Raw genomic sequence first — 14,646 nt, forward strand, 5'->3', positions numbered from 1 at the left:
ATGAGCTATCGATACCACATGAGCATTTTATTCCGGTAGAACACACTGAGGAATCCCATATATATAATGCTGTGGAAGATGACAATGTATCAACTCGAAAGAGTAAGAGACCAAGGATTGCAAAGTCCTTTGGTGATGATTACATTGTATATCTTGTGGATGACACACCAAGTACCATTGAAAATGCATATTCCTCTCCTGATGCTGACTTTTGGAAGGAAGCAATAAGGAGTGAGATGGATTCTATTATGTCTAATGAAACTTGGGAGGTCGTTGAGCGTCCTTATGGGTGTAAGCCCATTGGGAGTAAATGGGTGTTCAAGAAAAAGCTTAGGCTTGATGGTACTATTGAAAGGTACAAGGCAAAGCTTGTAATTAAAGGCTATTCACAGAAGAAAGGTGAGGATTTCTTTGATACTTATTCACGTGTGGCTCAATTGACCACAATTCGTGTGCTACTTTCTCTGGCTGCCTTTCATGGTCTTCTCATCCATCAAATGGATGTTAAGACAACATTCCTAAATAAAGAGCTAGATGAGGAAATCTACATGGAGTAGCCAGCTGGGTTTGTAGCAAACGATCAAGAAGGCATGGTGTGTAAGTTATTGAAATCTTTATATGGCCTAAAACAAGCACCTAAGCAATGGCATGAAAAGTTTGATAGAACTTTGACATCTGCTGGCTTTGTTGTGAACGAAGCAGACAAATGTGTATACTATCGGTATGGTAGGGGCGAGGGAGTAATTTTATGCCTGTATGTTGATGACATTCTAATCTTGGGGATGAGTCATGATGTGATTAAAGAGACAAGGTCGCTCGTACTCATTCAGCTGGCCAGGTAGATATGAAAGAATAATTTTTTTATAAAATAGACTATTGTGGAATCCAGGGAAACTTGTGTTTCATAGGAGTAGAAATGTGGCTGGCCGTTGTTGTCTTGGTTCACGAGGTTAGAAATAGCGAGCGAGCGAGGTCGTGAACACTAGTACACAAAAGCTTTATAGTGACAGTTGTGAGCCTATTTTCACTGGCGTTTCTTAGAACCCTCGGTGCTAGGGCCCAGTAGAAATCATCCTTTCTACAGGCGGGTAACTGAGCACCGCCAGTGGAAATCGATTTTCACTGGCGGTTGAGTTAAGAAAACCGTCAGTAGAAATCATCATTTTTCGGGACATCCACGGATTATTACTCAGTGTGCACTTTTAAACAATAGCTCGGTTATATGCAATTAAGTACCCACGATAATTGAGTTATACTTATATCTACATATTTTAAACCTTCTCGTATTGAGAGCAAAAACATTTCATGAATCATTAGCCAAGTTACTTATTCAAAATAATTATGGTTGTAGCTTAATAATTTTTGCACAAAATAAAGAATAAACTAAATTTTGACTCGGGTGCATGTCATCCGCGAGTTAAAATGGAAACCCGCACCCACCCTACGTAACAATGAGTTTGATATGGGTTACACCCACGGGTCAAAATCTTCACCCGTAGCTGCACCCATTAAATCGGGTACCCGTCGGGTTTGCCATCCCTAGCACCGATCGTCATGTCCTCTCTAGGGGCTCGTTTACATGTGTGGATATTAGAGGGGATTGAGGGACATATAATTCCTTATTAGTCAAAAATATCTAGCAAAAGATTATATGCTCCTTAATCCTAGAGGTGATAATGGGCTCTATATTTGATCGGATTTGGATCAGACTTTATTTCTATAAATTTCTAACTAAAATTAGTTAAGGATACAATTAAATTATAAACAAACATTTAGATTGTGCTCTATTACCACCCCTACTCAATCCCCCTCTAATCTCCATGCATCCAAACAGACCGCATGTGCCCCGGTCCTATGATTTTGAGGGCCCCAGGTGAACTGATCGCGGTTGGCCCTCTAGACTATATAAAAAAGTCTATGATATGCATCGAAGCAGATTGACATTTCGTAGGTTAATGATGATGTACATTGAAATTAGTTTTAAAAATATCTAATACGCTAGATAATATAGATCGATGCAGATTAGCACTTCGTAGGTTGAGAAATAAGAACGACGGTCGCAACATAACCAGAATCCTAATTACTTGACCATGCGTGCCTAGAGGCTGGCGCAGTGGCGCCCAGCTCCCTAGAATCCTAGAGGGCTAGATCGGCAAGATGGCGAACGCCGATCACGTGGATGGTGTAGTCGCACAGACGCGAAGTGACATGAGCGTGAGTGCGTGACGACTGGGCAATGGGCAACGTGTGTCATGTGGTCCGTGTGCGTCAGGAGTCCGTGTGCCCAGCCCTACCGGCTTGTTGGCTACTTATACTATTTTACTACTAGCATATAGCCCGTACTAACGCTACGTTTCTGGGAAGGGGAGGAGAGGGGTGGAGGACGACGGTGGTGACCCGAAGGGAGGGATTGACGGCGGTGGGAACGCGAGGAGGAGAGGGTTGAAAGATGATCTAAATAATATTGTTCATTAAATTTGAGTGAGCAAGAGAGATAATGTTATTCAACGATCTAAACCGTTGATTTATGTTGTGTTAAGTATGAGTGTAATTTATTTGGTGAATTTAGTAAGGATTATTATGGGTGGGTGGCTTAATTGGTTGGATAGATTTTGTAAAGTTTAAACTGATATATTATATAGTGTTATGATAGTAAATATTAGGTCCGTATTAGTTTTGGGCTCCGGCCGCATGGGCTCAGGGCCAGCCCGCACGAGTCATGGGACGGGATCCGGCAAAATGATCATCAGTCACCATGTTCCCCAATCAAAAAAAAAAGTCAATTCATCCTTCATGTTTTTTTTGAATTTGTTCCATTCTCATCGATCGGCTCTGCGGGTCTCGAGTGCAAGCGACGCTAGCTAGCTTTCTAATTCTATCTTGCACCTGATCGGCTCATCTTCGGAGCGGATCCAGTATCCAGCAGGGCAACCTCAGGGAAGTCAGTCGATGCATGTTATTTTACATGCAGCACCGCCACTGATCAATAAATAGTGAAAAGTTAAAGAAGAATCTCGACTTGGGATATGTGATTCATTCTTGGTTTTCATGCTCAGAGATGCATATACATGGTTACTTGAGACATCACTGAATTCATGGTTGCCAACCATAAGAACCATATCATAGGCTTCCCTGCCACCATAAGAACCGACTTCGTCAGGTAACTGGAGAACATGACAGTCAGTCAGCATATTTTTCTTGGACCACCAATGTAATCTTCGTCATCGGCCCATGATTACTTAACTTTCTCATGAGCCGAAGAAGTGTGTGATCCTTCTATGCGTATTAGTCGTATATATAAGCTATGCAAAATTCTTTGTTGATCCTCCAGAAGTTCATCACGCTTTCGAGTGTCTCAAGTAAACTATCACAGCTACCCCCGTCAGAGCAATCGCGCAAGCCATCAATCCATAACCATAATGAACATGCATCGACTGACTTCCCTGGGATGATGCCAGCTCTGGCAATGGCTGTGTTACTACTTCATTGCTGGAATCTGAGTTGTCAATATGCAACCTCAAGACCTGAAATTGCAAATTCAACTACAGCAGTTAGGAAATGGAGGTATACAATGCCAACTAGACTGTTACTGAGCAACCTGGCCTCAGACTTTCCAGACTGACTAAGTAGTGCCTGATAGGCCTGTTCAATGGTGTTAGACTACCCGTCTAGGGTTTGTGTTATTCCCTGTGTAATGACCGTTATACCCCTGTGTAATGGGCCTTGGCCCAGTTACTCTCTCTATTTAATGTCACTCCCAACCCCTGATTAGGGTATGGGTTCAGCTTCCAATATGGTATCAGATTAGGTTTAGGTCTTCTCCACACACAGCTACAGCCGCCAGGGGTTCTCTTCCCCCTGCAGCCGCCGCCGGCCCCCCAGCCGCCGGCCTCCCTCCCTGCTCGTCGCGCCCTCCCTGCTCGCCGCGCCCTCCCTCCATATCTCGGCCGAGGCTTCCTCTGCTCGGGATCGACCGCGAGAGCTTCGCTCCACCCCGCGCGGCCGCGCCTGCCGCCTGCGCTAGCCGGAGGTCGGCCAGCCGCCCCAGCCTCAACAGTCGCACAGCCGCCGCCGAGGCAAACTCGAAGCCACCCCGCCGCCGCAGCCGGCCAGGCGCGCCGAGCCCCGGCCTCCCCGCGACCAGGACCTGCCCCGCCCTCCTGCACCGAGCGCCCAGCCGAGCAGGACGCGACCCGCCCAGGCCACCGCACCGCCTCGTCGCCACCTGCCGCCGAGGACCCGACGCCCGCGCGCCGTGCTCTGCACCCCGTCCGGCCGCACGCCCCGGCGCCCTGCCGAGCCGCCCGTTCAGGGCCGCGCAGCCCCGCACCCAGGGTCGCGCCCGCCTCGCCTCCCCGACGCCCAGCGGCCCGCGACCGAGCAGCGCCACCGCTCCTGCTCAGGACGCAGCCGCCCCTACCCCCGCCGACGGCCGAGGCTCCCTCCACCAGCCGCGCAGAGGCCTGGACGTCCGACCAGGGGCGAGCAGGGCGAGATCCGGCCAGGGGAGTGGCGTCCCACGCGAGCTCCCCTTCCCCTACCAGCCGCCGGCCACCTCCGGACGCCGGTCCTTCTCCACTGCTCGGCAGCCTTCTCCTCCCTGCTTCACCCGACCAGGAGCACCCGCCCGGTGGTCCCGCGCCCCTGCTGTTCCGCGTCACACTGCGTCCCTGCTGTCCCGTGCCGTGCACGCCCGACGCCGAGCACTCAGCCGCCTCTGCTGTTCCGCGCCCGGCTGTCCAGTCCGCGCCTCCCTGTGCCGGCCGTCATGAGCTTTACCTCGCCCGCCGCTCTCGTGACGGTGCGTGTCCTCCTCCACAACGGCCAGCTCATCCGGGGCATGTTCGTGTCCTTCGATCCCGTCTGGAACCCCATTCTTCGGGACTGCGTCGAGGTCCACCCTCAGGCGGGCCGTCACGTGCCTGGACCGCTTGTCTTCCCACGTGCTGCGATCGCCTCCCTAGCGGTTGAGCCCGTGTCATCTCCCTCCCTTCCCAGTGCCTCTGTCGGGGCACCTTCTTTGGCCCTCTCCGCTCACAACGTACCTTCGACACTTCCACCTCCCCGGACCACCACCGATTGGGTGGTTGACTCCGGGGCCTCCTTCCACACTACCCCCACCACTACTTCGTTACTCCACTCCCATCCACCCCACCCCTCACATCCTACCTCCATCGTCGTCGGCAACGGTTCCACCCTCCCGGTCACCTCAGTAGGTACATCGGCTCTTCCAGGACCATTCTGCCTTAACGACGTCCTTGTTGCTCCCGGACTAACTCATCCCCTCCTCTCGGTTCGTCGCTTCACTAGTGACAACCAGTGCTCTATGGAGTTCGACCCCTGGGGCCTCACCATACGCCACCTTCCCACACATGCTGTGCTCGCTCGCTGTGACAGCTCCGGCCCCCTCTATTCTCTTCACTTGCCCTCCACTCCCCACACCAGCGTAGCCTCATCTCCTGTACTTACTACTACCACCACTTCACATGCTCTTGCTACTACCACCACCTCCTCCGCCATTTGGCACCGTCGCCTCGGGCACCCTGGACCTGACGTCATGTCCCAGCTTTCCGGCCACTCTGACATATCATATACTCGGGGCTCTTCTGAGCGCCTCTGTCATGCTTGTCAGCTCGGCCGCCAGTCCCGTCTTCCTTTTTCTACTTCCACATCCAGGGCTGTCCAGGCCTTTGATCTTGTCCACTGTGATCTCTGGACATCTCCTGTCCTTAGCCTCTCCGGCTACAAATACTACCTGGTCATTCTCGATGACTACTCCCATTTCCTTTGGACTTTCCCCCTTCGGCTGAAGTCCGACACATTTACCACCCTCACTCACTTTTTCGCCTGGGTATCCACCCAGTTCTGGCGCCCGGTCCGTGCCCTGCAGTGCGACAATGGCCGCGAGTTCGACAACAACGCCTCCCGCTCTTTCTTCCTCACTCACGGCGTCCAGTTGCGTCTCTCGTGTCCCTACACCTCTGCTCAGAACGGCCGGGCCGAGCGCATGATTCGCACCACCACCAACATGATCCGCTGCCTTCTCTTTCAGGCGTCTCTCCCTGCCACCTACTGGGCAGAGGCCCTTCATACCGCCACACATCTCCTCAACCGTCTTCCCTCGAAGGCGGTGAGCCACCCCACACCTCACTTCGCCCTGTACGGCACAGCCCCTTCCTACGACCACCTGCGCGTGTTCGGCTGTGCCTGCTACCCTAACACTTCCGCTACCGCCCCTAACAAGCTTTCTCCTCGCTCCACTCGCTGTCTCTTCCTCGGCTACTCCCCTGACCACAAGGGGTACCGGTGCCTGGACCTCACCTCCCACCGCATCATCATCTCTCGTCACGTCGTCTTCGACGAAGATGTGTTTCCCCTTGCTGGCTCCACCCCACCCATCGATCTTGACTCCCTCCTCGAGTCCGATCCGATTCCTCCCCCACCTCCGGCTCCGCGTCTTGCGCCGTTACCTGCTCCTCGTGCGGCCCCCACGACCTCTTCCGCGCCACGCGCGGCCCCGTCGACCCCGCCTGCGCCACGCGCGGCCCCGTCGACCCCGCCTGCGCCACGCGCGGCCCCGTCGACCCCGCCTGCGCCACGCGCGGCCCCGTCGACCCCGCCTGCGCCACGCGCGGCCCCGTCGGTCCTGCCTGCACCACGCACGGCCCCGTCGACCCCGCCTGCGCCACACGCGGCCCCGTCGACCCCGCCTGCGCCACGCACGGCCCCGGCGATCCCGCTTGCGCCACGCGCGGCCCCGGCGATCCTGCCTGCGCCACGCGCGGCCCCGTCGACCCTGCCTGCGCCACGCGCGGCCCCGTCGACCCCGCCTGCGCCGCGCGCGGCCCCGTCGACTCCGGCTCGATTCGCCAACCCCGCCCTCGTCTACCATCGCCGCGGCCACGCCACTACCTCGGCACCCCCCGACGCGTGCCCATCGACGAGCGCGGCCCGCTTCGCCGACCCCGCCGTCGTCTATCACCGCCGTGAATCGGCCCCTCCAGCCGCTCCCGACGTTCCGGTGACTCACTCCGAGTCATCCGTATACCACCCGGTCGCCATCCATCGCGACCCCGGGCACGTCCACCCGATGGTGACTCGACGCGCTGCTGGCGTTCTCCGCCCCGTCGACCGGCTCATCCTGGCAGCCGCTACGACCAGCACTCCACCCGACGCTTCCCCGGTACCCTCCTCCGTTCGCACTGCCCTCGCCGACCCACACTGGCGTCGCGCTATGGAGGAGGAGTACGCGGCCCTCTTGGCCAACCACACTTGGGACCTGGTGCCGCGTCCACCAGGCACCAACGTGGTCACCGGCAAGTGGCTATTTCGCCACAAGCTGACCTCAGACGGCTCCCTCGACCGCTACAAGGCCCGTTGGGTCCTTCGGGGCTTCACCCAGCGCCCCGGAGTGGACTACGACGAGACCTTCAGCCCTGTCGTCAAGTTCGCCACTGTTCGCGCCGTCCTCTCCCTCGCCCTCTCCCGCGACTGGGCGATCCATCAGCTCGATGTCAAGAATGCCTTCCTCCACGGCACTCTGACGGAGACTGTCTACTGCAGCCAGCCCACCGGCTTCGTCGACGCTGACCGTCCGGACCTGGTTTGCCGGCTGAACCGATCCCTGTACGGCCTCAAGCAGGCGCCACGGGCTTGGTACAGCCGCTTCGCCTCCTACCTGGCCTCCGTCGGCTTCGTCGAGGCCAAGTCGGACACGTCCCTGTTCATCTACCGGCGCGGCGACGACACCGTCTACCTCCTACTCTACGTCGACGACATTGTGCTCACGGCATCCACCGCCGACCTCCTTCACCGCACAATCGTCGCCCTTCAGCGGGAGTTCGCGATGAAGGACCTGGGGCCCCTCCACCACTTCCTCGGCGTCACCGCCGAACGTCGGCCTCAGGGTCTCTTCCTCCACCAGCGCCAGTACGCCATCGACATCCTGGAGCGGGCTGGCATGTCTGACTGCAAGCCCTGCACCACGCCTGTCGACACTCAGGCGAAGCTCTCTGAGGACGACGGGCCTCCGGTCGCCGACGCGACGTCCTACCGGAGCCTCACCGGCGCGCTCCAGTACCTCACGTTCTCCAGGCCCGACATCGCTTACGCCGTCCAGCAGGTGTGCCTGCACATGCACACTCCGCGGGAGCCCCATCTCACTGCGCTCAAGCGGATTCTACGCTACCTCCGCGGCTCCCTCGACTACGGCCTCCTCCTCCGTTCATCCCCGACGTCGGAGCTCGTGGTCTACACCGACGCTGACTGGGCTGGCTGTCCCGACACGCGCCGGTCCACCTCCGGCTACGCCGTCTTCCTGGGCGCCAACCTCGTCTCTTGGGCCGCCAAGAGGCAGCCCGTCGTCTCTCGCTCCAGCGCTGAGGCCGAGTACCGTGCCGTGGCCAACGGCGTGGCCGAGGCCTCCTGGCTGCGCCAGCTCCTCCACGAGCTTCACAGTCCCCTCCAGCGCGCCACCCTCGTCTACTGCGACAACGTCAGCGCGGTCTACCTCTCCACCAACCCCGTGCAGCATCAGCGCACGAAGCATGTGGAGATCGACCTGCACTTCGTCCGCGAGCGTGTCGCTGCCGGCGACGTCCGCGTTCTCAGCGTCCCCACCACGCTTCAGTTCGCCGACATCTTCACCAAGGGGTTACCGTCGAGTGTCTTTTTAGACTTCCGATCCAGTCTCAACATCTGTACAGGATAGAGTTGTGACTGCGGGGGGGTGTTAGACTACCCGTCTAGGGTTTGTGTTATTCCCTGTGTAATGACCGTTATACCCCTGTGTAATGGGCCTTGGCCCAGTTACTCTCTCTATTTAATGTCACTCCCAACCCCTGATTAGGGTATGGGTTCAGCTTCCAATAAATGGGTCCATTGGCCTAGGCCAATTTATACAAAAGTATTGGTGGAAATAATATTTAATATCTACACATACAGTGCATCAACATTGTTCTGTACAGGAAAACCAATGAAGTTAGTATTTCTATGCCCCAGCCTTGCATTTCATCAGGTGTATATCAATATATATATATATATATGATCATGTGTCATGGCTATGTCATCTCCTATTAGAAAACACATGAAAACCAATCCAAGTGCAAGGTGTTTGATTAAATTGGCAAGTGTTTTGGTTGGCAACTAAAACTTAGGCAAAGTTTTTGGTCTCCACAAGTCAATGTAAAAACAGTAGTCATGTCAAAGTGCTGCTCCAAAATTCTCCTAAGGTTAGTTGTGGGAAACTATGGTTACAAACTAAATAGCCCCACAGTGCGATAAATATGGTATAACCGAACAAAAGGGGTCCACATCAGAGAAGCGAAAGACCTTCAATCCAGATGATTTCGCACAAAACACAGCACCAGTAAGATCAGAATTGGTTGTCAACAGCACCTTGTCGCCTTCGTCATCTTCATACTGCATAGAGCAACACATGAAATTTTAGCTGGTACAATTGTTCAGTATGTAGAGTATTCTAAATAAGCTAAGCTGACAGATTAATTCAACAGTGCTTGACAGCAACAGATACTGAATGTGATACATGATTATTTCATGAACATCAATGTTTTCAAGTCGTCCGATTAATCGTCCAAGTTAGTTTGGACCAATCACAATTAATTGCCCAAGTCGTCCGACTAATCGTGATTAATCGCCCTTGTCGGTCAGCCAGAACGACCAACAAGTCGTTCGACTTGAAAACATTGATGAACATAAACGTGATATCTTGTATTTGGAAGTCAGACACAGAACATCTTATTCTTACGCTACTTCTCAAGTTGGAAACAATGGGATGCCAAATTATTCAAGCTTACCAACAGTTGAATCACCCTCTTCTCATCAACCATGCCTAACCTTTGGATTACAGACGATATCAGCTCATCTAAACTTTCAGAGCCTGAAATTCAACGAATAAGCTGTTAGCTGAAGCATTCAGCCCCAGTCAACTGATTAAGATCATATTCAGTACCTACCACAAGTGAATCTATGCATGCGTCCCTTCTTGTCCTGAAGCTTAAAGACAAATAAATTATCAACAGCAGGACGATAAATACTACTACTGCCATCCCTGGCATCTGATGGCATCACTAAAGGTAATTCACTGTACAATGCAATAATTCAGGCAAGAATTGCATTGAGAGGGAAGACAAATAAAAAAACACAAAAGAAACATTAACTAAACCTGTGACTATCAAAATCCTCCTCTGGAGGTTGCTCTAGAGCAAGTGCAGATTCCCAGAATTTCTGCATTATCGTGTTTGCCACATCAGTTGCAGCACCAGGACCTCCTTCAACCTTCAGAGGGAAAACCATTTCAGATGGACTAAGATTACTAAGATGGATTAAGAAAGAGAGGGCATGAGCCATGGAAAGGGAGACCATTGAAATCGCAGCATGGGTAAGTTGCAGAACGTCCAAACAAGCAGCAACCCGCCCATCTGTTCATGGAAAAGAAACATCAGATACACAATAGAAGTAAGGCAACCTTAGGCTGGAAGAATCAAAGTTTACCTCCATCAAGAACAGGAATATGCAAGAATTTGCCATCATGCATGATATGTAGTGCATCAAGGATTGTTGTGTCCAATGTAGCACAGTCAGGGTGTGCAGTCATTACCTGGATCAAAACAGTAACAGACACTGTGTCTAAAATAAATACAAAATTCAACAACTTTTGAAGTAAAGAATCATAAATCTCAAGAAACCTTTTCTACTAGAGTTAACTCAGGAGAAAGATTTTGGGCCACAACACGCATCAGCACATCCCTTGGGCTGAAATTCACAACCATGTTTTCATTATTAACTTCAAAAATATATAAAAACAGGAAAATTAAAGGGAAGAAAGTTGGAATGCTTACGTAAAGATCCCATGAAGCAAATTTCCAGCAGTAATAATGACTGAATTAACTTGTAACTCACGCATTTTCCGTGCTGCTACACAAACTGGATCTGAAAGGGAAACAGTTGCTACTCTGCAATTAGATACAGAAATAAGCATTCTTATCTGGATCAACTTTTGCTAAAAAAAATTACAGAAGAATAGCAATGAATAATAGTAAAGTGACAACATACTTTGTGTTCTCTGTGATAATGGTTGACAAAGAAGGTTTAAACATCCGTTCTCTCATAGTCTCTATGAGATTGTGTGGAGCTGCATCCAAAAACAGTTAATTGCCTAGGCAAATGCACAAATCAATAACTAGTTTAGTACATGTACATCCAACTGAAAATACACATAAATTACAACATTAAAATACACAACAAGGCAACAAAACATTTGGCTCCAAGTGATTATAAAGTTAAAACCAATTTTTTCCTTCAGAAAAACTAGATACTATAAATTACTGATGAAAATTGGTGTATATGACTAAAATATTCATGTTCCAATGTTCAGTGAATTCTTGTGCATTGGTGAACAACAAGGTGATAAAAAAGGAAAAAACAGGGATGAAGCAGGAGCTGACACAGTACATGGATACCTGAGAAGTTGCCACCTAACTGTCGCTCAACCCCTTCTACAGCAGCTGCCAGTGCACTTTCTTGCTCTGCTGCCTTTTCCAGTCTTGATATTGCATCATAGAGGCATTTTGTAATGTCCAACATCGCAATAACCTCACCATTTTCTACAACTGGAAGGTGTCTAAATTTACCTAACATAAAAAATCTACAACATTAAATTCAGAAAGATGAATAGCATATATCGAAGTAAGTTTATTCAAGTAACATAAAAACATGAGGGTTAGCCTATGCAGCATTAATGTTATGATGTCATTAGGATGTTAAAGGAATTTGGATACTGGACCACATTGAAAACGCTAGTCCTCCTTTTCCTTATAAAACTTGGGAGCAACGGAAGTTGTCATTACTCCACCCCTCTAGACTAATACAGTAGCTAAGATATAGCATGATCTGTTAAAGTAAGTCCCAAGTCATTGCAGTAAGCATGAACCAAATAATAACTTTCTAATATTAACAAAATAATATGTTCCTTTAGTATCATGTAATACAAGGCACTTGTTATCCTAGGTTCTTGGTGCCTCTGGAAGCACAGAAATTCCATTGTTTTTCAGGAGGTTCGGCCCAGCCTGGAGGTGTTGCTTCACTCTTTCGAGGAGGAACATTATCTCTGGTGCTTTGTGGGTGCCAAGAGTCTTAGGCAGTTGGGTCGGGGGCCAAGTGGGGGTTAGCATTTGGCTCTTAGTGGTCTGGTTCTGTCCGTGTTGTGTATTAGCAATCGACTGTTTGTGTCTCTAACCCCTTATTAGGTCTAGGATTTGGGGTGTTTTTGTACGGTCCCACTCTACTTTGCTGATACGCAGCTCTCATGTGTATTTTCGAGATATATTTTCCATTATTTCTTTTCTTGAATGTGATGTTATATTAACAGTAGTCAACATCATGGTTTTTAAAGCGATATGGCGAGACAAGGCGTTGGACCGCCGCCTGGACACCTAGGCGAAGTAGGAGACCAAAGCGCCTAGGCATTGGACCACCGCCTGAACGCCTAGGTGACGCCGTTAAAACAGAGGTCAACATATACCTTGGATCATTTTCTGCAGTGCCTCAATAGCAGGTGTGTCCCCCATGACATATAAAGGGTTCCTTGTCATAATCTTGGAGATGATTGTTTGCTCAACCCGCAACCCCTCGGCAATGACCCTTGTAGCTATGTCCTATATCCCAGTTCAAAGGAAATGAATGAAGCATGAAGGTATATTTCGACTAGCTGTTAGATACTGCTGAGTCAATGTCAGATTTGTCCAAACCAACCACAGATGAAAGACGAAAGCATAACAAGCCAATTGCATTTCATCCAATGATTCAAGCAGTGGTATCCATGTATACAAAGTTTCAGCTCCAGAATAAATAAGGACATGCATATAGCATCAGTTATAAGTTTCAATCACAAAGTAATTTAAACAAATAACATAGCATTAGCTAAAGTTGCAATGGTGCAAAGCATCCCACACTAAAGAAATGCATTCTGTTCAGGCACTTGATTGAGACACAAGCTAAGCTTTATGGGAGCGAGTGGAGTACAATCCAAAGCGGTCACTACCTTACTGTGACATTTTTACGTATAAATATGATACTACTTCCGTTCTCGATTATTTATCATTAGCCACTAAAACGCGACAAATAAAAAAGATGGAGGGAAAAATAAAAAAGAAAGGAGGGAATACTTTTTAAGATCCAAACCACTTGGCCGTCAATCATAACCCACCTGGCACCATTAGATTCAAAACTGAAATGATGAAAGAACACGATACCTTGTCGGTGACGATGCCGGAGAGCAGGCCACCGGCGTCGGTGAGCAGCACGGCATCGACCCGCCTCGCTGCCATCCGCCGGCACGCCTCCGAGATCGTGGTCCCCTCCGGGATCGTCAGCGCCTTGGACAGCCGCAGCTTCTTGACCGTCCTCTCCCCTCTGACGAAACAAACCCAACACCTTAGTGACAGTTGAGGCGGAGAGAAGAATCCGAGAAAGGAGAAAGCTTGTGCGGCCTTACGAGGCGTGATCGGGGGAGGCGGCCTTGGTGGGGACATTGCCGTTGCCGTTGGCGGTACTGGCGACGGCGGCCGTGGGATCATCGGACCTGCGGGAGGATGCGGCCGACGGCGGGCGGCTGCGAGTGCGGCGATTAAGGGCCACAGCGGCGGTGGAACTCATGACCGCGGCCGCGTAGGCGTAGGTGGCAGCGGATTCTCTCGACGAGGTAGGGAAGCGACAGCGCCGGCCGGGAATGTTGGGAACGATCGCTGGCTCTTTTGGGCTTCCATGCGCCTGTGGGGCCCCCTGTCACGCTTTGGTCCCTGGTATATTGCAAAACTGCAAATTACAGGCTTTTGCAACCGTGGTGAAAACATTGGGATTTGGGGTCTATTCAAAATTCTAGAATCTGACAAAGAATTTAACTTCATTCATTCGTTTCAGATTATAGATCTCTTTAGTTCTGTCCTATATTGAACTCCTCCGAGAAAAAAAACCAATAGCCTCTATGTAGAAAATTTAATGAAACTAATTTTAATTTAAACATGTTTTTGATCTTTTCTGTAAGATTGATAAAAAAATTAGAGAGGCTAAAGCCTCCTATAATTTAGAAATTGAGAGATTTATCTTTTTTTATCGGAGCTTAAACATACATTTTTTCTAACATTTAGATTTTACCCAATGATATATGGTCATGTGTTTATGGCCGTAAGAGCTAATTTAGCACCTTAAAACGCTTCTCGATTTTGAGTAAAATGCAGTAGCATTCCTTGAACTTTGTACAGTGTGTTACATGGGTCCTATAGCTCAGAAAATCAGCAAAATGTGTCCTCTAACTTAGTCGTCCTATACAAAACCGTCCAAAACCGGGTTTGCTCAAACACGATGTCGATGTGACATGCCACGTTGGAGCATACTAATCAAAGTCAGAGGACAAAGTTCTAGGACCCAAGTGACTCCATCGTGGCACCCACATCAACATCCGGTTTGAGCAAACCCGATTTTGCATGGTCCGACTAAGTTAGAGAACTGGAGCGATGATTGATTCAAATTTGCCTAAAGATCGTGGATTTACATAGGCGGCTCACAAAGGAAAAACAAGGTTAAATGCCCCAGGGATTACAACCAAAGTTTCAGGTGTGATCTGACACG

At 50.3% G+C, this 14,646-nt stretch overlaps 1 protein-coding gene across 3 annotated transcripts; it reads right to left on the bottom strand.

Annotated features, from left to right (window-relative positions):
• Positions 1-3,001: 3,001 nt before the first annotated feature.
• Positions 3,002-13,860, bottom strand: LOC103647023 (CBS domain-containing protein CBSCBSPB3). 3 transcript variants are annotated; one of them, XM_008671596.3, is made up of 14 exons: positions 13,514-13,860; positions 13,272-13,431; positions 12,542-12,674; positions 11,481-11,651; positions 11,074-11,152; positions 10,860-10,973; positions 10,707-10,773; positions 10,513-10,618; positions 10,381-10,439; positions 10,184-10,296; positions 9,975-10,102; positions 9,816-9,898; positions 9,331-9,420; positions 3,002-3,524 (listed from the first exon to the last, which is right to left on the bottom strand). In XM_008671596.3, exons 1-14 carry the CDS (start codon positions 13,672-13,674, stop codon positions 3,339-3,341), a joined length of 1,650 nt encoding a protein of 549 aa, XP_008669818.1. In that variant the 5' UTR covers positions 13,675-13,860; the 3' UTR covers positions 3,002-3,338. The 3 variants fall into 3 exon arrangements, with proteins under 3 accessions (XP_008669818.1, XP_008669820.1, XP_008669819.1); XM_008671598.2 differs by having other exon boundaries at positions 10,184-10,439; XM_008671597.4 differs by lacking the exon at positions 12,542-12,674 and having other exon boundaries at positions 10,184-10,439; positions 11,481-11,641.
• Between the last annotated feature and the right edge of the window lie 786 nt (positions 13,861-14,646).

Source organism: Zea mays, chromosome 2 (genome assembly GCF_902167145.1).
Source record: "Zea mays cultivar B73 chromosome 2, Zm-B73-REFERENCE-NAM-5.0, whole genome shotgun sequence".
Lineage (NCBI taxonomy): Eukaryota > Viridiplantae > Streptophyta > Magnoliopsida > Poales > Poaceae > Zea > Zea mays.

Excerpts from the sequence above, each read along its gene's own strand:
- LOC103647023 (XM_008671598.2), bottom strand. The coding sequence starts at position 13,674 with ATGAGTTCCACCGCCGCTGTGGCCCTTAATCGCCGCACTCGCAGCCGC. Across the intron at positions 12,675-13,271 it reads CCGGCATCGTCACCGACAAG|GACATAGCTACAAGGGTCAT; the intron begins GTATCGTGTTCT and ends ACTGGGATATAG. Across the intron at positions 10,974-11,073 it reads ATTATCACAGAGAACACAAA|AGTAGCAACTGTTTCCCTTT; the intron begins GTATGTTGTCAC and ends ATCTAATTGCAG.